Raw genomic sequence first — 25390 nt, forward strand, 5'->3', positions numbered from 1 at the left:
TCTAAGGATTAGTTAAGGAATGTAAAGTTGAATCAGGTTATTATACATTGAAAGCAGCAGCAAGCCAGTAGCAAGGAACACAAATTGTTATTACAGATGTGTTAAGATTTGATATGGCAGTTACAAAATGGAACATTGATTCATCAAAGGAATATGATGAAGTTGTGGTCATAAATTCTGCCTTCTCTTATCCTTACAAGGAAAGAGGTTTTGCTTGCACTAGGAGGAAGCATCTGCTGTATCAGTGAGTAGTTGGTAAAAGGTGGAAAAGAATGAGAAGCATGTTTCCATTCTGCAGTATGTCTGCCGTGTGCTACTGTATAATGATGGAAAAATGTTGTACCCAAGGCTTAACAAAAGCCTGGTTTCAATCTTTTTTATTTCCTCTGAGAATAGTTTTCTCTTCTGTTGAAATACCTAAGATAGATTCGCTCAGTCGACCTAATCTCTCCTCAGAGATAATGCAAAATGAGTATGCGAATGTTGAAATCCCAATGTATTCTTTTTGTGGCACTTTTGTGGAATAACTGTTTACTGACTTGGATGTAAGAAGGAATCACCTTAACTGTTTATTTTTCTCAGCAGTTAACAAAAAAGACTTTTACATCTTGAGTAGATACGGACGTTTAAAAAGGGGGAAAGGGAATTCTGGACCTCGAGGCATTGAATTCAATGGAAAGGGAAGCTATACAGGCTGCATATTAATATCGGACCTTAATCAAGCACAGTTGGACTGCTGTGCATAAATTTGGGCTCTCTGTTCGAAGAAAGATGGAAATGATGCAGCATTGACCTTGGAACCATATCATAGAACTCATAGTTGCAGGCCATTCCGCCCATCTGATCTTTGCTGATGTTTATGCTCCACATAAACTTCCTCCCGTCATACTGCAACCAACACAACATAGAAGTGTAAATTAGAAGTGAATTAGCATCTGGGACATATTATAGAAAGCTTATGAGCAAAGAGACTTGCTGTGCCGCCGCCTACGGTTTTTGACTATTACACCATAGGCAAGTGCTCAGGTGAGAAGTGGTGTTAAATTTGAGCTGATGGCAATTATGCTGGCAATATTTGGTTGAGAGGTGACCGCTTGGGACATGGGAAATTCTATTGGTTAATCAACTGCACAGAACATCCCCTCTTCTCCATGGTCCTCCTGAGTGAGTTGCAGGATCAGCCTCGGGAGCAACGACAAGCTGGGAAACCATGTCACAGATCCCAGATTTTGCTGGCTGCCTCCACAGAGGGGAGCTGATGGTGGAGCAGAACATGCGTCACGCTGGCTGGATAAGATGCTGGAACTCTGGACCGGTAGTAGGGTGGGGAGATGTCAGTGAGGGATTTGAGAGCGACAAGCAAAACTTAGAAACCAATCCATCAGATGTAGAAAGTAATGGAGCTGAAAGAGGATGGGACCTAGTGCAAAAAAGACCTAGGGTTGCAACATTATGAAGAAATCAATACATGCGAAGGGTGGAGTCACGTTGACCCACTAGGAGAGCAGAAGAGAAGTCAAAGCTTAAAGTGATGAAACCATAAACCTAGGCCTTAGTGACAGCACGGTAGCACAAGTGATTAGCACTGTGGCTTCACAGCACCAGGGTCCCAGGTTCGATTCCCTGCTGGGTCACTGTCTGTGCAGAGTCTGCACGTTCTCCCCGTGTCTGCGTGGGTTTCCTCCGGGTGCTCTGGTTTCCTCCCACAGTCCAAACACGTGCGGGTTAGGTGGATTGGCCACGCTACATTGCCCTTAGTGACCAAAAAAGGATAGGAGGGGTTATTGGGTTACGGGGATAGGGTGGAAGTGAGGGCTTAAGTGGGTCGGTGCAGACTTGATGGGCTGAATGGCCTCCTTCTGCACTGTATGTTCTATGTCTATGTTAAATGACAGAGGTGAGAAACAATTGGGATTTCAACACTCTTGCACACGTTTTGCTTTATCTCTTAGGAGAGATTACGTGGACTGAGTGAATCTATTTGAGGTGTTTCAACAAACAAAGGATAGGAGCTAAACAAATTTTCATTGGTAATTGAACTGCTGTGTGTGGAAACAGGGATTTGGGGTTGCATTGTTGGCTATAGTTCAGCCTGATTGATGGTGCCAAGGCTAGAAGAATGTAGATGTTTCCAAGAGCCAAAAGGAATTATTTTGGTTTTGCCAACATTATGGAAGGAATTTGGTGATCGTAATCATATGATCCAGCAATGTTTAACTGCCAGTTCAACATTGCCTCAATTTTAAAGTTCCACTCTTAAGTTTAAAATCCCCCCCAAGGCCAAGTATTTTGCCGTCGTGTCACTGTAACCTCCTCCAATTTGAGAACTGTGTCAAATTTTCTTTGATAAAGCTTCTGTGAACGGCTTTGAGATGTTTTACTGAGGTAAAGCTGCTAAATAAATGAAAGTTGTTATTGTTGGTGTTCGGATCACATGTGAAACATAAAAATATATAAACATACAAAATAGAAGCAGGAGGTGGCCGTTCGTCCCTTCGATCTCGCTCCTCCATTCATTATGATCATGGCAGATCATCCAACTCAATACCTAATCCTGTTGGCCCCCCCATATCCTTTGATCCTCTTTGCCCTAAGTGCTATATCTAACTGCTACTTGAAAACATACAGGGCTGGATTTTCTGTTTCTGAGACTAAGGACTGGATTCTCCAACAGCGGGATCCTCCGTTTGGGTGGCATCACACTCAAGCCCTGGGATTTCCCTACGGTGATAGGGTGCCCACAATGAGAAACCCCATTGGCCGGGTGGCAGGACGGAGGATCCTGCTGCCGGCGGCGGCGCGCGGACCAGAAAAAGAATGCAGCGGGACGGAGAGCCCTGCCCTAAGTGTTGATGCCGACGCAGAATTTGTGGAGTTCCACGATTGCAAAACTGGCACCGCACGTGGATTGCTTCTGCTACTGTTAAGAGGCTAGCACCGCTGCCACGTGGAACACAATCGATTCTAATGAGAAAAAGGGCCGGGCTCACTGCGATTGACACTCAGGAGGCTAACAAGCTGCAGCCGCAGAAACACACTTCATTCCCCGCACACACCAAACAAGCCAACAAGATGGTAACGAGGCCCCAAAATTCATGGATGGCAAACTGGAGACCCTCCTGTATGAGGTAGAGGACAGGAGGATGACCCTGTACCTCGGCCCGGGCTTTGGACCATGAAATAGACAAAGCGTCATCTATATTACCATAGATTCTATCCCCTCTGATTTGACATCCTGAAGGAAAATACTGCATGGATTTTCCTTTTTTTTCCTCCGCCCAAGGTAATTTGTAAAACAAATATGAGATTATTCAGCCCTGGCCGGTTGTTTTGCAGAGCTGACATTGGGTCCATCCCAAAAGCACAGGGATCATCATGTTCCTTAGAATGTTGTTATCTTTATGCTCAGACTTAATTTTAAACAAGTGCTTATTCAGTTACTTTCTTAAAGGAGTTAATTAACACAGTAATAACCACTTTGGCTAATAATCTGGGGCTGAATTCTCCGTCCCGCTGCGCCACATTTCTGCCTTGACCTGTCGGCGGGATTCTCCGTTACGCCGGCCGGTCAATGGGGTTTCCCATTGTGGGCCGTCGGGAAACCCCCAGGCGCTGGCAAATCGGAGAATCCCACCGGCAGAGAATCCAGCCCCTGGTGTACATTTCCATGACTCTGTTAAGAGAAAAACATTTACAATTAGAGTAGGTAACCTTCTTCTATCTACATAATCCATACTCCAGCAGTCTGTAACAGTGTCCCTCTTCTATTAATGTTAATAATGCATATAGAAAAAGCTAGAAATACTGAGCGGGTCTGGCAGCATCTGTGGAGGTAAAACAGAATTAGCATTTCAGGTTGATTGCCTTTTATCAGAACCCACAACACCGGCAGAATTTTGCTTTTCTGTTAATATTATGATGCCACCGATTAAATCCATTCAAAAATCTTTTCCTGGAAGATACCCCTTCACCTTTTACAGGAAAACAATGACTCACTCTAAGGCTTTGATTTGATAGCATATTGTTTGGTTAATTTTATTGCAACAACAAATTATTTTGATAAGATGCTCAATTTAGACTTTCTTTTTCCTGCAAAAGTGGGATGCTCTCTTTTAACTTTAGTTTACAGTCTTGACAATGGGTGTCTGTTTATGTGCTATCTCCATCTTGTTTTAGGGCTCAGTGTTTAGTACCCAGCCTTCAGAATCATATAATCTCTTTCTGACAACCGCTATAACGGATGGGATTAAATTGTGGGATTTGCGGACATTGAGGTAAGAAAATATCAATCCTTAGTGGAATTGTGCCCTGCTTCTCATCTGATTGTAAAAATAAGTTTCACATCGTACAGGAATACTAAATTTAAGTGTGATAAATACTTTTATATTTAAGCTTCATGCAAGCTTGCTGATCAACTAGATTATAAATTTAGAGAGAGCAAAGAATCCAGAGAGTCATAGAAATGGAAACAGGCCCTTCGGCCCAGCTTGTCCATGCCGCCCAGTTTCTATCACTAGTCCCACTTGCCCGCATTTGGCTCATTCACCTGATGAAGGAGCTGTGCTCCGAAAGCTAGTCATTCAAAATGAACCTGTTGGACTTTAACCTGGTGTTATGGGCCAGGGTTTAGAGAACCCCAAAGTGTCTCATAGAGTTCACCTGACCCACAACTTTTAATAGTTTGTGGTTATGGGGACTGTAGCCACCTGGGTTGGCCACTTCCCGACTTTAAAATGGAGATCCGCTAAGAATGCAGGGAGAAATGGCCAAACGCAGGAAAACAAGCAGATGCAAATTCTCCTGTATATTAGAACTTGCAGAAACCCAGACGGCACTGAAACTAACAACCATCTACATATTTATGAGCGATCCCCGGGAACAATTGGAAACATTTAAGATAATCGAGGCCAAGCCAGACTCCTCAGCGCCAGCAGGAGCCAGGAAGGCCAACGGACACTTAGGAACTGCCCAGCCATCAGGGAATAGCCCCAGTATTGGGGAAATCAAATCAATTGATTGGAACATGGTCCATTCAATTGGAACCAGGTACGGGGTCCGCCCAAAAAGGCGCGAAGCCCCTGGGGACTATAAAATAGAGTCCCCAAGTTCAGTTCGGTCTTCTTGACAGCTCTCTAAGAACTCTTGAACTCGGAGAGACTTGCCTATCAGCTGCACCAACCAAGTAAGTGTCCAGTCATCGTACGCTATGAGATAGGCGCTCCTAACCATTAGTCCATACCAGCTGGAAGCCTGCAGACTCGGAATCGAACGAAAGGCCATTTGTTCCCCTGACCTGGTGGGCCAGTTTCCAAAGCTAAGTATTGGCCTTTTAGTGTTAGAAATAGTCTAGTGAGTAGTATTTTATGCATGAGTAGCGATTGACTGTGTATATAATAAATGTGTTTTGATTTGAAACTTACTAACTGGTGTATTGAGTTATTGATCAGCACTTGAACTTGAACCTCGTGGTGGTATCATAAAGATACCTGGCGACGCTAGAGCAAGGTTATAGAACAGAGAAAATTTAGTGTAAAGCACACTTAGCACAACGAGCAACAGGACCACACAGGTCTACTTTACAGGTGTCGTACAACAGAGAGTTAAAATACTTTTAAATTAAAACAATGTTTATTTATGAAACCAGTTAACACTTTATAAACCCACAGTAAACATCTTAACAACTATCAACACCAATGAATTCCCCAAAGAATACAGTACTCTATAAGTAACTCTTAATTTTTCCTAGCAACATCCATAAGACAAAAAAAAAACCTTTTTACAGAAAGACATCAAGTTTAACGTCTCTACAGAAACAGGTATAATTTTTAAATCACCAAAGGATCTGGAGACAGTCTTAAGATTGCAGAGAGAGATCCTTATACAGCTGCTTGCTTTGCCTGCAGCTATCCAGCTCTCAAAACGAAACTAAAATGTACCCTATAGCAGACAGTCCCAAAGCGAAAGTAAAAGCAGACAGACAGCCCAGCTCCACCCACTCTCTGACATCACTGCAGCCATCCGAAAACCACCCATTTCTTAAAGGTGCACCCACTACAACTATTTTATAAACACCCATTTCTTAAAGGTACTTTCACATGACACTGATGTTATAAGACTTCTTGCTGTGCCCACCCCAGTCCAACGCCGGCATCTCCACATCGCAAGATAATTAGACCTGTGGAATTTGTCAATATTTCTGAGGGTGATGTGCAATGACGTGCTCGTTTTCAGTAGTGGTGATTGAAAATATTAAACTTAAGAATTTTTTTAAATTGCTAAGTATTTTGGAATTCTATATTGGCATCACTGTGATTAGTGTAAGCTACGTATCATTGCAAAGCAATTTTAAATTTGAAGTGAGGTTTATTTCCTATGTATAGTTTAAAATAATTTAAAAATGAATGCTGAGCCTCGTATCAAATGGCATTTAGGTGTTTGTTCTCTGGAAAGTTTATACCAAAGCAAATCCAGTATAAATGCTACTCTATTTCCAAACTGGTCACGGAAACAGTCAGGGAGCTGTCTCGATGTTTCTTGCCCACCCTCCCTCTCCTGTTACCCCCACCCAGCCTCCGCCTTGCCCTGTCTCCAAGTCGACCATCATGGTGCCAGCATAAGTCTGCCCAATATCCCGGGTTGCTGATTTTTGTAGCTAAGAAGGAGATTGACAGTAGGATTGTCAGTAGTGAGGCAATGACCTATTCCGGACTTGGTCCAACAAAAAGCCTGCCTGTTAACCGAGATGGCAGGTCATTGGTATAAAAGCAAAATACCGAAGATGCTGGAAACCTGAAATAAAAACCAGAAAATATTGGTCAGTAGCCTAACCAGCCTCTCTTCATATCTGAAACCCTCCAGCCCAGGCAACATCCTGGTAAATCTCCTCTGCACCCTTTCTAGCAATCACAACTTTCCTATAGTGTGGTGGCCAGAACTGTACACTGTACTCTAGCTGTGGCTAACGAGTGTTTTAGATAGCTCCAGCATAACCTCCCTGCTCTTATATTCTATACCTCAGCTAATAAAAGAAAGTATCCTGTATACCATCTTAATCATCTTATCTACCTGTTGCCTTCAGAGATCTTTGGTCATGCAACCCACGGTCCCTCTGGTCCTTTATACTTCCTGTCCTTGATGTGACCCTTACAAATTGAATTCCCTGACGAACATCCTCTCTCACCATGTAAATTTAATCTGTTAGGTTGTTCAGTTTTATTCTAATCATGCCATTGTTAATTGTGTTTTGATGGTTCAGTAAAAATTAAGGGCCACTCTGATATAAATCTATCAGCAGAGAAGATAGCATGAATATCAGGAGACTGATCATTTGTGTGCATAATATTCCTGTACTAACTTTATGGATTTACTTGTGGATTGTTTGACATTTTTGTCAAAACCAGTTGACCTGTACTCAAGACAATTTAATGTGCTGATGAATAAAGCAAATAGTCTTCATTGTTCCATAGCCTGGTTCATTTAGGCTGTTGGTCACCTTTCAGCCGTCAGTGTGAATGGTATGTGCTTTTGTGCCAGCTAACACATGTGAGAGTTGGTCCTTGGCTCATTTTCTGCTGATGCTTCATCCTGAGCTGCTTTCTTGGCAGTTGTTGCGAGTGTCGGTTTGCTATTCCCTTCCATGCTCAGGGGCAGGGCAAGGAGGCAGGTCCCAAGTCTGCCTCAGCTGGAACGGGAATCGAACCTGCGCTGTTGGTGTTATTTTCAACCACACAGTAGCCGTTGAGCCAACAGAGCTAACCACATCTCCACCACATACATAAAAATGAGTTTAAAGTTTGAAATGATTGACATTGATTCTTTTAACAGCCCTGTGCGGTGCTCCCACCATTTCTCCACAAATATTTCTGTTGATTCCATTTACAGATGCATAGCCCTCCACAAGAAGCCAAAGTGTGGGTGTGTGTGTGTGTTGTTGTTTGTGTGTGTGGTTGTGTGGCTGAGTGTGTGTGTGTGGTTGTGTGGCTGTGTGTGTGAGTTTGTGTGGCTGTGTGTGTGTGTGAGAGTTTGTGTGGGTGCATGTGCGGTGGGGTGCATGTGTGTGGTGGGGTGTGTATGTTTCTGTGTGTGTGAGTTTGTGTAAGTGAGTGTGGGGTATGTGTGCGTGGGGTGTGTGTGATTTTAGGAATGTGTGGCGGTGCGTGGGGTGTATGGGGTGTGTATTTTTGTGTGAATTTGTGTAGGTGAGTGTAGGGTATGTGTGTGTTTAGTGTGTATTTTTGTGTGTGAGTTTGTGTAGGTGAGTGTGGGGTATGTGCGTGGGGTGTGTGTGATTTTAGGAGTGTGTGTGGCGGTGTGTGTGTGTGGGGGGAGGAGGGGTGTATGTTTGTGTGTGTGGGGTGTGTATGTTTGTGTAGATGAGTGTGGGGTATGTGTGCGTGGGGTGTGTGTGGGGGGAGGAGGGGTGTATGTTTGTGTGTGTGTGGAGGGAGTGTGTATGTTTGTGTAAGTGAGTATGGGGTATGTGTGTGTGGGGTGCGTGTGATTTTAGGAACGTGTGTGGCAGTGTGTGGGCTGTGTATGTTTGTGTGCGTGTGTGAGTTTGTGTACATGAGTGGGGGGCATGTGTGCGTGGGGTGTGTGTGATTGTAGGAATGTGTGTGGGTGTGTGTTTATTTTAGGCGGGAGAGAAGAGAGTAAGTAGCTTTAGTAATGTTAACTTCCAACCCTTTCAGTCATAGGATTAAAAGTATATTTGTCCTTTTGGATTCTGTTTATGAAGACATCTGAAAATACTCCACATCCTGAGAACCCCAATCAGGAATTAAGTTCGCCTTCAGGCTAAAACATGAGTCTTATGAAGTGTTTGGGATTCCTACCTTCAGTTCCCTATGGTTCACTTCAATTTATATATGAGAAGGACAGCTAGGCTAAACAAACAGTAGCCCCATTGACAGTGGGCCAACCATTGATTGCTGCAGGCCGGTAAGGAAGTGTTCATTACTATTTTTTTAAAATTGTAGTGATTCTCCAGGTGTGGAGAAAGTACCATATAGGAAGTCATCAGTCTGGGGAAAGCATCCTATTTCCCCAAGTAAAAATCCATGTGTTTAGATACACGGGAAGATAGATGTATTCTCAGGATATCTTTGCTCTCTAGCATATCGAGTGGGCAGCTTTGCTGCACAGATGATGCAACCGAGAGCCCCTACGGCACCAGAAATTTACAGTCCACGTTCTGAGCATAAGTATTCTATCCCAAGCCAAAGATGTTGGCTGTCTCAACAAATTTATCTTCAGAACTGCAGGCAAGTCTACTGCAGCTTCCCCCTTCGATGTGGAACAGTTTTTGGAAGGAGGTGAAGGAGATTCTGGAGCTTTGCAGGACAAGCTTGAACACTCTCAGACAAGGGCTGGCGTTCAATGCAATATTGTGTCAGAAGCGGATGCTAAACCTCTTTCAGGGATAACTTGTGGGTAAATTGCAAGGAGCCATTCAGTTCAATCGGTTAGAAGTATTTTAGCGAGGGGCAAGAATCCTCTCCCTATTATTTTGTTGTGACCAAAGGCTGCTGAGCAAACTCCTGTGACCGCAGAAACCCTGTGGATACCTGCTAGCCAGAACCCAGGAAAGTATATAATGACAAAATCCATATACTTGGCAGATCATTTACATTTATATATAATGGAGTTTGTCCTTCTTTCTGCCCACCCAGAGAACTCCAGAGTACCTATTTGATTTTATTTCAAGACTAATCTGGTCTATATTATTGGTCAGTTTCCCTCTTTGATACAACATTTCAATTTTGCATTCAATTTCTTATGCATGCAATTAAAGCTCGAATATCTATTTCGATGACTTCTTGTCCCATTACCATCCACCACTGCTGGAGTCCCTAGCAGCTGACGGTAGCCAACTCTTTAAAGTGAAAAATAAACAAACCCCATGTCTTCTGGAACCTCTGAATCGCCCCCCTCAATGTAAACTTATCCTTCTCCAAGTACAGGAACTCTATCAAGCCCCCAAGCCACGCTGAGGCACAGGGAGGAGAGGCGGACCTCCACCCCAACAGGACCCGCCGGCAAATGAGCAGTGAGATGATGGCTAAAACGGACTTGCCTCGGTTCCCGTGTACAGCTCTGGCACACCCGACACCCCAAATATGGCTTCTGAGGGACTGGGCTCCAAATCCAAGTGCAAGATCGACGACATGATATACATAAATGACCTGGAGGAAGGTATAGGTGGTCTGATTAGCAAGTTTGCAGATGATACTAAGATTGGTGGAGTTGCAGATAGCGAGGAGGACTGTCAGAGAATACAGCAAAATATAGATAGATTGGAGAGTTGGGCAGAGAAATGGCAGATGGAGTTCAATCCAGGCAAATGCGAGGCGATGCATTTTGGAAGATCAAATTCAAGAGCAGCGGACTATATGGTCAATGGAAGGGTCCTGGAGAAAATTGATGCACAGAGAGATCTGGGAGTTCAGTTCCATTGTACCCTGAAGGTGGCAACGCAGGTCGATAGAGTGGTCAAGAAGGCATACAGCATGCTTGCCTTCATCGGACGGGGTATTGAGTACAAGAGTCGGCAGGTTATGTTACAGTTGTATAGGACTTTGGTTAGGCCACATTTGGAATACTGCGTGCAGTTCTGGTCGCCACATTACCAGAAGGATGTGGATGCTTTGGAGAGGGTGCAGAGGTGGTTCACCAGGATGTTGCCTGGTATGGAGGGTGCTAGCTATGAAGAAAGATTGAGTAGATTAGGATTGTTTTTGTTGGAAAGGCGGAGGTTGAGGGAGGACCTGATTGAGGTCTACAAAATTATAAGAGGTATGGACAGGGTGGATAGCAACAAGCTTTTTCCAAGATTGGGGGTGTCAATTACAAGGGGTCACGATTTCAAGGTGAGAGGGGAACGTTTAAGGGAGGTATGCGTGGAAAGTTGTTTACGCAGAGGGCGGTGGGTGCCTGGAACGCTTTGCCAGCGGAGGTGGTAGAGGCGGGCACGATAGCATCATTTAAGATGCATCTGGACAGATATATGAACGGGCAGGGAACAGAGGGAAGTAGACCTTGGAAAATAGGCAACAGGTTTAGATAAAGGATCCGGATCGGCGCAGGCTGGGAGGGCCGAAGGGCCTGTTCCTGCGCTGTAATTTTCTTTGTTGTTCTTTGACATGCTGCTGATAAACAGTCCCCAAAATTTTGTGCAGGATCAGAACATACAGCATTGATTGGCTGGACCACTCCCACACCACTTGACAGTATCCTACACCTCCTCAAACAATCAGCTCATCCTCAACCTCTTCAAGCGCACCACCTTTAACTGTATTAACCGCAGCCATGTACATGAGGTTGTGACATTCACCCTCCGCAACACCTCACACTGCAACCCCTCCTCCAATGCCACGCCCAGCTCCTCCTCCTACAATGAGGAGGGAGGTGTCACCGGAAACATCTGGAAAACCTTCCTTGCAAAGTTCCACACCAGCAAATACCTAAAGGCCTCCCCCGCGGAATCCCAAATTTCTCTGTTCGCTTCTCGAAACTCGCAACTCGCAAATCTCCCTTCCAAAAATAAGTCTTTAATTTCTACCGCCCATCGCTCCTCCCATCCCCGAAACCTAGCATCCAGCCTCGCTGGCACAAACACATGGCCGGGATTCTCCGATCCCGCGCTGGGTCGGAGAATCGCTGGGGGGGGGGGGGAAGAATTGCGCCACGCCGCTCCGACGACCTGAGAATCCTGTGCGATTGCCACCGCGTCAATCGGGGGCTGTTGAAAGTGACCCCCGCGACCGGCGATTCTCCGCTCTCGACGGGCCAAGTGCCAGCCGACGTGGGTTACGTATGGTCCCACCCGACGGGACCTCGGTGTTCTGGCTGCGAGGGCCGTCTTGGGGGGGGGGGGGGGGTGGGGGGGGGGGGGGGCTCCGACTCCGAGCTGGGCCTCCACGGTGGGGGTCTACCGATCAGCGGGCAGGCTAATTCCGGGGGGGGGGGTCCAATGTTCCTCCATGCCGAGCCCCTGTGGGGCTCCGCCATGTTGTCCGGGGGAAGCATGGTAGCACAGTGGTTAGCACCATTGCTTAACAGCACCAAGGTCCCAAGTTTGATTCCCGGCTTGGGTCCCTGTCTGTGCGGAGTCTGCACGTTCTCCCTGTGTGGGTTTCTCCAGTGCTCAGGTTTCCTCCCACAAGCCTTGAAAGACCTGCTTGTTCGATAAATTGGACATTGTGAATTCTTCCTCTGTGTACCCAAACAGGAGCCTGAATGTGATGACTAAGGACTTTTCACAGTAACTTAATTGCAGTGTTAATGTAAGCCTACTTGTGACACTAATGGAAAAAAAAGTTGGGAATCGAACCCAGGCCCGTGGCGCAGTGAAGTAACAGTGCTAACCACTGTGCTACCATTCCGTCCATCAGGTTGTCAGCATACAGGGACACCTTATGCTTCCCCCCCCCCCCCCCCCCCCACACCCTTACTATCCTGAATTTTCACACCCTGCTCAGGTGCGCACAGTCAGGAAAATTCCTGGCTCCACAAGGCCAACCCAGGAGAAAATGCCCAGAAGGTCAGATTTTCGATTTGGTGAGCCATGTCAAAATGGGAGTCGTGGCGGGCGACTCTGGGATGAGTGCGGAGGCAGCCAGATGCGGAGGAGGACTTTGCAGAAGATCTGCCTCAGTGCATTGGCACTGTGCAGAAATTTTTAAAGTATCATAAAACCGCCCTGCAGTTTTCACTCCCTCACCTTCACACGTTCCAGGCCCCTTTCATGCCAACTTCTGGCACCAGGTGCTCCCCTACCCACTGATGACCCATCATACCCTGCTCAGGTATTCAATAAGATCATGGCTGATCTGTTAACCTCAAATATGCACCCCGCCTACTCCTGATAACCTATCACCCCATTGTTTACCAAGTATCTATCCATATCTGCCTTAAAAATGTTCAGACTCTGCTTCCACAACCTTTCAGGAAGAGTGTTCCAGAGAAACACAACCCTTTGAGTCAAAAACATTCGTCTCGTCTCTGCCTTAAATGAGCAAACTCTTATTTTTAAACAGTGACCCCGATTCCTAGATTTCCCCACTTGAGGAAATTGCCACTCAACATTCACCCTGTCCAACCCCTCGGGATCTTTTATGTTTCAGTCAATCAGCTCTTACTCTTCTAAACTCCAGCTGATACAAGCCTAGCCTGCTTAACCTTTCCTCAGAAGATGACCCACCCATTCCAGGTATTAGCCTGAACTGCTTCCAACACATTTACACCTTTCCTTCAATAAAGTGACCAATATTGCACACAATGCTCCAAATAGGGTCACGCCATTTACATTCTTTCAATTACATCCTTACAAAAACAAACATGTTATTCATGTGCTTGATCCCTGATAAAATTAAGAATTTTAATTCATAGTCCCACTTCAAAGAGTCCATAACCACTTGTATTCCCCCACTCTCCCATTACCACCAAGCCAGGGGATCAACCCTGGTTTAGTGAAGAGTGCAGGAGAGCATGCCAGGGGCAACAGCAGACATACTGAAAAATGAGGAGTCAACCTGGTGAAGCTACAACACAGGACTACTTGTGTGCCAAACAGCATAAGCAGCAAGATAGAGAGAGCTAAGCGATTCCACAACCAACGCATTAGATCTAAGCTCTGCTGTGCTGCCACATCCAGCCGTGAATGGTGGTGAACTATTAAACAACTCACTGAAGGAGGAGGCTCCACAAATATCCCCATCCTCAATTATGGGGGTGCCTAGCATATATGTGCAAACGACAATGCTGAGGCATTCGCAACAATCTTCAGCCAGAAGTGCCGAGTGGATGATCCATCTCGGTCTCCTCCAGAAGTCCCCAGCATCACAGATGTCAGTCTTCAGCCAATTCGATTCACTCCATGTGATATCAAGAAACAGCTGATGGCACTGGAAACTGCAAAGGCTTTGGGTCCTGATAATATTCCAGCAATAGTACTGAGGACACATGCTCCAGGACTTGCTGCACTCCTGGACAAGCTGTTCCAGTACAGCGAGAATGCTGGCATCTACCCGACAATGTGGAAAATTGCCCAGACAGATCCTGTATACAAGAAACAGGACAATCCAACCCAGCCAATTACCACCCTATCAGTCTAATCTCCATCATCAGCAAAGTGATGGAAGGAGTCATCAACAGTGCTCTCAAGCAGCACTTCCTCAGCAATAACCTGCTCATGGACGCTCAGTTTGGGTTCCGCCAGGATCACTCAGTTCCTGACCTCATTACAGCCTTGGTTCAAACATAGACAAAAGAGCTGAATGCTAGAGGTGAGATGAGAGTGACTGCTCTTGATATCAAGGCAGCATTTGACCAAGTATGGCATCAAGGAGCCCGAGCTAAGCTGGATTCAATAGGAATCAGGGAGAAAACTCTCTGATGGTTGGAGTCGTACCTGGCACAAAGGAAGATGGTTGTGGTGGTTGGAGGTCAATCATCTCAGCTCCAGAACTTCACTGTTTCACTGCAGGGGTTCCTCAGGGTAGTGTCCTAGGCCCCAACCATCTTCAACTGCTTCATTAACAATCTCCCTTCCATCATAAGATCAGAAGTGGAGATGTTTGCGGATGACTGCACAATGTTCACCACCATTCGCGACTCCTCAGATAATGAAGCAGTCCGTGTCCAAATGCAACAAGATCTGGACAATATCCAGGCTCGGGCTCACAAGTGGCAAGTTATATTCACACCACACAAGTGTCAGGCAATGACCATCTCCTGCAAGAGAGGATCTAACCATCACCCCTTGACATTCAATGGCATTACCATTGCTGAATCCCCCACAATCAACATCCTGGGGGTTACCATTGATCAGAAACCACAGTATTAAATACTGTGGCTGCCAGGGCAGGTCAAAGGCTAGGAATCCTATGGCAAATAACTCACCTCCTGACCCCCCCAAAGCCTGTCAATCATCTACAGGACACAAGTCAGAAGTGTAATGGAATACTGTTCACTTGCCTGGATGAGTGCAGCTCCAACAACACTCAAGAAGCTTGACACCATCCAGGACAAAGTAGCCCGCTTGATTGCTCCTCCTTCAACAATCTTCAAACCCTCCATCAGCGAAGGACAGTGGCAGCCTTGTGTATCATCTACAAGATGCACTGCGGTTCCTTAGTCAGCACCTTCCAAACCCATGACCACTACCATCTAGAATGACAAGAGCAGCAGATACCTGGGAGCCCCACCACCTGGAGGTTCCCCTCCAAGTTACTCACCACCCTGATTTGGAAATATATCACTGTTCCTTTGCTGTCACTAGAACAAAATCCTGGAACTCCCTCCTTAACAGCACAGTGGGTGTACTTGCACCTGAAGGACTTAAGTGGTTTAAGAAGGCAACTCACCACCACCTTCTGAAGGGAAACTAGTGATGGGCAATAAATGCTGGCCTAATGAGCGACGCCGACATCCCATAAATGAATTTTTTAAAAGCTGTGAATTGAACTGTGAAATGACTGGCACCCCACTGTGATAATAGAAGGTTATGCAATCAGTAATGCAGCAGTAATCCAGTCACGGAAACTCTCAGGTATATGTCAACAGACAGATTGAAATCATTAGCCATACTATTTTAAAACATTTATGGGCATTTTGGGCATTCTACCACCATTTTCACAGGAGAGTGGCTCTCTATCATTTCAAAAATTCAGGCTGACTGGACTCTTTTTGTTCCCCCTCCCACACTGTTACATCTGGAGTACCTGACTTCTCATGTTGTCCCAGGTGACATGATCTGAAAACACATCAGGCTCCTCTTGCTGACGATGCCTCGCTCTATCCCTTGGCTGAGTTTCAGTGACATTGAACTTTTTGCAGATGTAGAGGACTTTAAACATGCATATATAATGTGGTTATGACTCCTGTCTTTGGTCTGTTATTTCTGCCAGAAAAATGTTGCTGAAAATATTTTGCTTGATTAGTATGAAATAATTAATACCTTGAAAGTGAGATGACATGCTTTTATGCCCGACAATGCAAAAACAGCTCTCTTGAATAACAGCATTCTTGAGTGACTTATCTTTGGCACTGGTCGAAATTCTCTGCCTCGCGATGCCACAAGATTCGGTGGAGAATCAGGGGCTGGATTCTCTGGTCGTCGATGCTGAAATCGCGTTCGACGACCGGCCAAAGAATCCGAGTTCCCGACCAAATTGGGGGGTGGGGGGGGGGGGCGCTGCTTTCGCGATGCTCCGCCCCCTCCAAAGCGGCGTACTCCTCGAGTACGGCGCGCCATGTATCGACGGCCTCAGGCCCCCTGCTGCTCCGCCCCCGACCGGCCGAGTTCCCGACGGCGTGGGACCCCGTGTGGTCTCACCCATTGGGAACTCGGCGTGGCCGCTGCTGGCTCAGTCAAGCGCTGCCACAGTCGGGCGGGGGGGGGGGGGGGGGAGGGGGGACATTATTCGGGGGTGGAAGCACTGTGGGGGGTGGTCTGGGGAGTGAAAACTGGCTGAAGTGGGGGGGGGGGGGGGACTATTTTGCGGGCTACATAGCTCCAGAATCGGACAATCCAGCCCCAGGTGTCCGGCCAAAATTGAGGGCCGCGCTCAGCGCCGAATCGTGCGCCATGCTACGGTCCCTCCCTGGTGGAGATAACGAGGTAAGCGACCCCCGCCAGCAGCGGCATGCAAAACAGGCATTTGCATTCATTTAAGTGTGATTAACGGGTTAGACACAGTGTGCTTTGCCTTTCTATGCTGCTTCGCCCCTCTCCAGCGGAAGTCTCCTGCGTGTGAATTGCTACAAATATTTACAATCGTGGACTGGGCGCCATGGCTGCGGAGAGGGAGCGGGATGCCAGAAAAAGTTGAAGACAGTTGGGCTTGTTGAAGGATGGCTGCCCGGTCTGGGGGTAGTAGCGGGTTGGGACCTGGTCCAAATCCGGGAACTTGGTGTTCCCTTTTCAGGATTGGGGTGGCCTGGCTCAGACCCCCATTGCTGTAGTCTGTCTTTTAAACACACCCCTTTGGTGCTACACAGACTCCTGGCTGCTCACACTGCTGAGTGCTGCCTGTGTCCTTCAAATGCTCAGAAGGCCTCTGGTCACCCGGGAGCCCACCCAGAACCCCCTCTGGAAATCCCTCATACCTTAAGCTGTATGATCAAGGGCCAAGCTCAATCAGGGGCCCACCAGGCGTTGGCACTCCTCAGAAGCGATGCCCCATTGCAGAGGAAGCAGGGGATCAGCAGTGCTCACCCCAACCAGAGGGCACCTGCACCACAGCCTTTGGCACCCTCCTTGGTTCTCTGCTTCTCTTTGGGCAGAGGACTCACCAGTGACCCCCACCCCTCTGGATCACCAGCTGTCTCCTCCTGGTGAGACTAACAGGGTTGACTCCTCTGCCATCACGTCCCAGGCAGCGTTCAGGAGGGCAGGCTTGAGTCTGCGGCACATACTGGGTAAGAGGGTGTCCCTCTGCTCCTCACTGGCATGGAGCTGTGGGTTCACCTCAGAGTCTGAGCCATCAGTGTGTGGAATGTGGAGCACTTAAAAACTGCTCCAGCTGCGAGACTCATCCAGGGTGCCAGGAGCGTGATGTCAAGGTGCCATGCTGGCATTGTGCCTGCATCGGGGATTGGGCACAGGGGTGCCCTGTCCATATGTGGTGGGGTGCAGGGAGGTCTCGAGGCCCCTGGTGGGGCGGGAATTGCTCGGAATCCGCGCCAGCCGATTGCTGGTCCATTAACATGTCCCGAATTGCTCCACAAATATGAACCTCATTGGGAACGCGAACCGCAAGCAATTCAGTCACAGCATCAGCACTTCGGGTGCGATTTAACCAAAATAAAACAGAGTGCCATTCTGGGCGGGATTAACGGGGTCGTTCCACACTTGTAGTGCTGGGAACGATCCCGCTATCTATCGTCATCCTGTCTTGTTTTTGTGCCTCAGTAGGGAACGACCGACGAGCAGAGCTCCTCAATGTCGGAAGGAATCGGGAATCCATTTTTAAATTGTTCTCCGCCGATCTCACGGCCTTCCCAACACAACCCGCAGACCCTCCTCCAACTCCCCAATTTACCTGTCAGGGGCCTTGAGACCTCCCTGCACCCCACCACATACAGGCAGGGCACCCCTGTGCCCAATCCCCGATGCGGGCACAATGCCAGCATGGCACCTTGACATCACGATCCTGGCACCCTGGCAATGCTGCTGCCAGCCTGTCAGTATCACCTGGGCACCCTGGCAGTACCAGGTTGGAATCCAGGTGGCATTGTCAGGGTACCCAGGTGGCACTGCCAGGGTGCCAGGCTAACTCTGTTAAGGTTCACGGGTGGCACCTGCAGCGCCAGTGTGCCAACCTGGACAGAGGCCGACCAGCTGGGGGCCTCCGATCGCTTGGAAGACCTTCCTCAGGTACCATCCCACCTTGTCCCCAACATCACGCCCCCGTTTGGGCACATAGCGGCCGGTAGATCGCACCCCTAGACTCCCAAACTGAGTATTTTGGCCACTGAATGTACAATTCAATTAGATCTATCTGTGCACATTTAATGTGGTGTGATATAAAAGAGTGATCACCATCTTGTGTTGGATTTTTTTTTCTAAAAAAGCCCTCTCTAGAATTACTGAATTTTGTCTCGAAATAAAACAGGGATTGCCAAACGTTAGTTCAATTCAGCTGGAAGCCATATTCATTCATATATTTCTCTTTAAAAACAAATGCATTCAGACCAGACATAACACCCATTGCTTGCAATCATGCAACCTTTAAGTTTGTTGCTGGCAGATAGCTCCATTTCTGATGCAAAATACTTATGTTTTAAATACATTGCTTTGATTGGTTAGGAAAGAATTTAGATTGAAGACCAAGATTAATTTGTGTTAGAGGTACGGCTTTGAGCTCTGGACCATCTGAGTGGAGTTTGAGAATTATTTTCCAGAATTCATTATTAGGAGTATGCAACTTTTAATCCTTCTTCTGTGTCTAAGTATTGAATAAGTATTCTGTATTTCCAATTCTGAACTTGTCCTGATTATGCCTTTACCTGAGGCATACCTTGGCCTGTCTTCTTTTGCTTATGTATTGGCTTGGCTTTTCATCATCCTGTTTTTTTCAGAATTAGCACAACTTTATTATCTGTCAAACCTGGTAAAATGGGTGATGCTGATTTTGGGTTCAGTATATAAACATAAACAAGTGCAATGCTGTTTGAAATTGAGCAGCTAGGGCAGCACGGTGGCACAGTGGTTAGCATTGCTGCCTACGGCGCTGAGGACCCGGGTTCGAATCCCGGCCCTGGGCCACTGTCCGTGTGGAGTTTGCACATTCTCCCCGTGTTTGCGTGGGTTTCAACCCCACAACCCAAAGATGTGCAGGGTAGGTGGATTGGCCACGCTAAATTGCCCCTTAATTGGAAAAAATAATCGGGTAATCTAAATTTCTTAATAAAAAAGAAATTGAGCAGCTGTCTATTATTCTGTGAGGCTTTGTCTTAAGGACACACAGCTCCGGCACGTATGTCGAGTTATGAAATGCGTTAATTGTTAAAAAGTATATTTTCCCCCAATGCTTCAATTTTTTAACCTCACATTGATCCAAATCCGATTGACATGCCACAGTGAAATTGTGCGGTGTCAGCAGTGATGTACCATCAATTGAACGCGAGACGAGTTGCTGAACAAAATGTCGGGCGAACACTCGGTTTACTGGCTTAAGAAATTGTCCTTTTAGCTTGTCCATGGCCACGTCGTATTCTTTTTCTATCCTACCCTATCCTTACCCTATCATCGCGTAGGCCGCCATGTCCACGCTGGAATGGAGAATATGAAGCTTCTGTGCCATGGTGGGGGGGCTGCTTGCGGTCGCCAGATTGCTATCGAAACACGCCAGCCAATGCTTGAAGATTTCCGATGCGTTCGGAGTTTGCGGCCTGATGCGGAGGCAGTCGGGCTTGATCCGGAGCTCCTTCTTCAAATTTCTAGCAGATTAAATTGATGTACCATCAATTGAACGCGAGACGAGTTGCTGAAAAAAAGTATGGCTTTAATATACTAGATGTTAGCCCTGTGGTCGATTACAGTAGAAGGACGACCGCCGGGAATGCTGGGTATTTATACCCCGCCCTGGAGGCGGGGTTAACTCAGCCTCTCGACCAATCGGGGAGCCGTCACATGACTGGTCTCAACCAACCGGTCGAGAGCCACATGACCGACCAGGGCCAATGGTAAGCCGGTGTTCTGCACCAATGGCAAGCAGCTATGCTAATCATACCACCACAAGCAGTTACTTTATTCGACGTGACTGCAAATCTGAAATACCACCTGCGCACACAAGGAGTTATAATTATCCCCTCGTGTTAGCATCCCAATGAAGACGTGGTGCTGATGTTTCTCAGACCTGCTGCCCAAGAATGGCTGAAGTTTGTGGTGGGGACATCTGGGGTGTGTGGGATGGGGTGGGAGGACGTTAAATCAGGCTGGCTTCTCCAATAAGCTGGTGGACTTCTGTTTCTCATAATGAGCTGTTTGCTAGGTCAATTTGGAGGGCAGCTTTTCTGGGTATGGCTGGCTGGGAAATCTGGCAACTGTCATGGAGACAAGTCGGGAGGAACACTGTAGGATGGGGAGAACATATTTTGGATGTTGGGCTGATATGGAGGGAGTTTTCTGGGGCCATGGTTCTTCTAACACCACAAATATGTTTCAAAAACATATGCTTCCGATTTTTTGTGAATTCCGTTTAAGGATTGATGGCTGATGGTTGGGCTGCATCAGGCCACTTACCAATGAACATGATGGATGGAATTTTCCCCAATTTTTCAGAATGTCTGGATCTGACTGAAACCCGGCCTGTAGCTCTTCAGCTGCACAGCAGGGTTTTCTAGCCCAAATCTTGAGCCTCTCTGACATAAGAAATCGGGGACGTAGTTTATGCCATCATTGTGGCGGGGGGGGGGGGGGGGGGGGGGGGATAGAGCTGGTGAGGCTGGCTTCACTGGGATCAGGGTTGCCTTTTTCTGATCAGCACAGAAAATAACCCCGACCAGCCTTCCCCCCCCCCCCCCCCCCCTCCCACCACCCCGTCCTAGAGTTTGCATTTTCTGTTATAGCTTTTGTTAATGACTGTGCACAGACAACAGCCAGTAAAATTGTAGATTTTCTCCCACACTTAAAAAAGATTCTGATATTATGGGCGGTATGGTAGCACAGTGGTTAGCACTGTTTTTTCACACACCAGGGCCTCAGGTTTGATTTGCGGCTTGGGTCACTGTATGGAGTCCGCACATTCTCCCCCTGTCTGTGTGGGTTTCCTCCGGGTGTTCTGGTTTCCTCCCACAAGGCCCGAAAGACATGGGCCGGGATTCACCTATATCGCGGCTAATTGTTGGCGCAACGTCAAAACCGGCACGAGTGACGCCAGCGTGAACGGGCCTCCAGGCCCAGTAATTCTCCTCTTCTTCGGGGACTAGAACGGCGCCGGAGTGCTGTGCGCTGCTCCAGCGCCAAAAGCTGGCCCTACACGGGTCCGCACATGCGCGCCACGGCCGTCTCCGCGCCGGCCCACGTGTGTGGTTGCCGTCTCTGCACCGGCCCCTGGGCAACATGGCGCAGCCCTACAGGAGCCCGGCGCGGAGGAACATAGGTGCCCCCCCCAGAATGAGCTCGCCCACCGATCAGTAGCCCCCGATCGCGGCCAGGCCACCGTCGGGGCCCCCCTGGAGTCAGATCCTCCCGCCCCCGCAGCCAGAACTGCGAGGCCTCGCCGGGTGGGACCATGCTGGCGGGACTCGGTCCGCCGAGCGTGGAGAATTGGCGCGGGGTCGTTTTCAACGGCCCCCGATCGGCGGCGCGGCATCCATGATTGGTGCCAATTCTCCGGTCGCCAGAGAATCGACGGACCCGCGTCGGAGCGGGATTCTCACGCCCCACCCCGGCGATTCGCCGACCCAGCGCGGGTTCGGAAAATCCCGGCCTTGATGTTCGGTGAATTGGACATTCTGAATTCTCCCTCTGTGTACCCGAACTGGCACCAGAGTATGGTGACTGGGGGATTTTCACAGCATCATCATAGAATTTACAGTGCAGAAGGAGGCCATCAAGCCCATCGAGTCTGCACCAGCCCTTGGAAAGAGCACCCTACCTAAGCCCACACCCCCACCCTACCCCCATAACCCAGTAACCCCACCCAACCCAAACTTTCTGGACACTAAGGGCAATTTATGATGGCCAATCCACCTAACCTGCACTATTTTGGACTGTGGGAGGAAACCGGAGCACCCGGAGGAAAACCACGCAGACACAGGGAGAAAGTGCAAACTCCGCACTGACAGTGACCCAAGCCGGGAATCGAACCTGGGACCCTGGAGCTGTGAAGCAACTGTGCTAACCACCATGCTACCGTGCCCCCTGTAACTTCATTGCAGTGTTAATGTAAACCTACTTGTGACAACAATAAAGATTATTAAGATTATATTAAAGATGAATGGGTGTGAATTCTTCATTTTCAAAGCATTGCAGGAAAGACAAAATAGGAAATATTGCAAGCTGTGTTTACATCAATTCAGTCATTTATATGAGCTCAAAGAGTTGGAGAAGTTGCAGCACTGGTGAGAAAGAGATTCGCTAAACCTTGAAAATGTTTTCATACACCCTGCAGTGACAGCCTTGTGACTTTTATTTTCTTTGTTTGCTGGAAATATTACGTTCTACTTGATTGCAAAGTTCACAGTAGGACTGATTTTGACAGGCAGGAGTTATGTTTCAACCTCTTTAGATATGCATACAGTCTACAGTCACATTTATCCCAACACCCACCAAGAAACAGAAAGACATCACCGCCCAGGAATGTGCATAAGCCACAAATATATAGCACGATTTCCATAATATCAGACACAAATGTTTATGTAATGAATGCCTGTGGTAAAAGTGACTCTTATTATAAAGACAGCTATAGTTTACATAACTATCGTTCAAAAATGCTGAGATCAATCTGTGAACCCTTGGGAACTGTGAAGCTTTTTCCACTTGGCCAGCATCATTTTCAAAGTATCCCACATGATCGGAGAAATGCATTAGGGGCACAAAGCAATTCCACATCTGGAGTTTCAGACTTTTGTTAGCAAGCTGTACCTTGCCTCAACAGTTATTGCTTGGATCGAGCACAAAAGAGAGCACAACTTAAAAGACTCACAGGGAATATAATCAGCTCAATTACGTTGACCACAAGGCAAATCCATGCAACTACCGACCTGATAACCTGTCCAGCAAGAGACCGACTTTGGGTTTGTTAAATAAAACTCTGTGACCAAGATGGATTATACATATAGGAAATCCAAACCATCCTGTGAATGGTTCCAAGGTGCTGTATTGTTTGTGTCCTTTTGTCCCAGGGGAATGCCGAAATATCCCGTCCTATTTGAGATTGATTAATGAACTACAATCACTTCTGTTTAAATGCCTCTAGTTATTATTACCTGTATCTATATAGTATTATAGATGTTGAAGGGTTGAAACAGTTAATGTCTATTTGTTCTATGTGGCTCTGGGCTATTTCCAACGCAATTTCCTTTCCATCACACGCACCGTCTGTATGCCACCGACCTCAGCTCATTTTTGCGTTGCAACCCTCTAAGCTGCTGTCCTTCCACACTTGATTATTCAAATGTTTGTAGGGCAGGTTCCTATCCCCGATGCTTTGCAAACTTCAACTCTTGCCGAACCCTACTACTGGTATCAAATGTAATCTCATCAGGGTTCTGGAAGCGGGAGTGGGGGTTTGGAAAACCTTGCTTAGAGCAGCTCCCCGACGGGTTCCCACTTCCGAACAATCTTCACAGTGTTGGAGTGAGACTAGCATCAGCCACCCCACCTCTCATCGACATGTAGAAATTTAGAAGCAATTAAATGCCCACAGGGGCAAATTGGTGAAGCTGACGGGACCTTATTCCAGAAATAGGCCCCATGGACATCCTCAGAAACTTGGAAATGGGCCTTTGGTGGACAGTTGATTATTAACTAAGGCAGTACGATTTCTCACATCCTATCCTGCACTATTGCTCCTGTCCTGGCTGACTGTTATGATCCGGCAGATGGCAATTGCCACACAAACCAAATCCCAAAGAGCAACTTAGCCTACATGTCACATCTTTTTCTCTTTGCACTTTGACAACGAGAAAAATAGTTTACTGACAATTCAGTCACATCCTGATTGTTCATTAACAAAAGAAAAGAAAATTTGAACACACGAGATTACATTTACACAGTTAAAAGTATTCTTACAAAACGTTCTCCCAATAAGACCTACTTGGTTAGACTCACAGAAAGCACCTCTTTCGGCAACAATCCATTAAGTTGAAGTGTAAAAGTTCCAGGAATATTGCCACAAGGTATAGCCACTGTTGCTGTAGGGGAGCCACATCTTATGGCTTCTCACTCACTCCTACACTGTTGTGGAAATTCAAGAAACATGAAAACAAAGCCCTGCTTTCTGATAAACAGATACTTTTTGGGTTGGCTGGAAGGCTCACTTTGCCTCTTTGTTGCTCCTTTTCCCAGCACAGAGCAGCATCCCGAGTCTCACAGACCACTTTCAAATGCAGCTCACAACCTCTCATTCAATATCTGTCTGACTCTTTCGCCTTGATTTCTCCATAGCCCTGTTTTGAAACTTAACTTTCCCAGAATATAAAATCTTTCATGTTCTCCATATTGAAATATTGAATATTGAAATTCTCCAATTTCATTTCATTTCATTGCCCTTACTTTCGGATCAAATGAAATTCAGTAACCTTGCTTTATTTATTGATGACCTTTTACAAGTTGTAAACACTTTTTACATCCCTTTGAAATTTCACAACTGAACTCAACAATCATCTTTATCTCCTAATGCAAATCTCTTCCCAAGTTTTATTTACTACGAGAAAATTCAATTTGAAGTGCATGCCTTTCACGCCTAGACTTCTTTCTGTCCTCAATCTTGGAGACAATCACCAGCTTAATTAAATTAGATACACACACACGCAAGCTTGCTTCACAGAATACCAGAGTAGACCCCAAAAATATTAAAAATAATAACTTTTAATCCCCAGTACCTCTAATTTAAAATTCTTGTGCCTGTGTTTGAATCCATTCATTACCTTACCCTGCCCTCCCCCATCTCTGTTCCCTCCTTCATATTATTTAATCCTCCCTTTTATTTTGAGTCTTATGCGTCCTTTATCCTTTGCCCCGCTATTAATGGCCATGGATTCAGCCATTGAGTCACTGTGCTCTGAGATTCCCTCTCTAAATCCATTTGGTTCTCCTTTAAGATTTACCTAAGAAACAATCCCTGATTAAGCATTTGGTCATCCATTCTAATATTTCCTTCTTGGGCTGAGGTCTATTCTGTTCTCCAAGTGATGAGGGTGTTGTTCTTCATTTATA

General features: G+C 46.8%; 1 protein-coding gene across 7 annotated transcripts in view; it reads left to right on the forward strand.

Annotated features, from left to right (window-relative positions):
- The window catches only part of wdr27 (WD repeat domain 27), a 599569-nt gene that overhangs the window by 183771 nt on the left and 390408 nt on the right, over positions 1-25390 (forward strand). For 6 of the 7 annotated variants that reach the window (XM_038815943.1, XM_038815902.1, XM_038815935.1 and 3 more), the window contains one exon: positions 4177-4274. The exons of the other annotated variant lie outside the window; for it this stretch is intronic. In XM_038815943.1, the coding sequence (XP_038671871.1) occupies positions 4177-4274 (98 nt within the window). The remainder of the gene's footprint in view (positions 1-4176; positions 4275-25390) is intronic. 7 annotated transcript variants of the gene reach the window in all.

The sequence above is a fragment of the Scyliorhinus canicula genome, chromosome 1 (genome assembly GCF_902713615.1).
Source record: "Scyliorhinus canicula chromosome 1, sScyCan1.1, whole genome shotgun sequence".
In the NCBI taxonomy this organism is placed as follows: domain Eukaryota; kingdom Metazoa; phylum Chordata; class Chondrichthyes; order Carcharhiniformes; family Scyliorhinidae; genus Scyliorhinus; species Scyliorhinus canicula.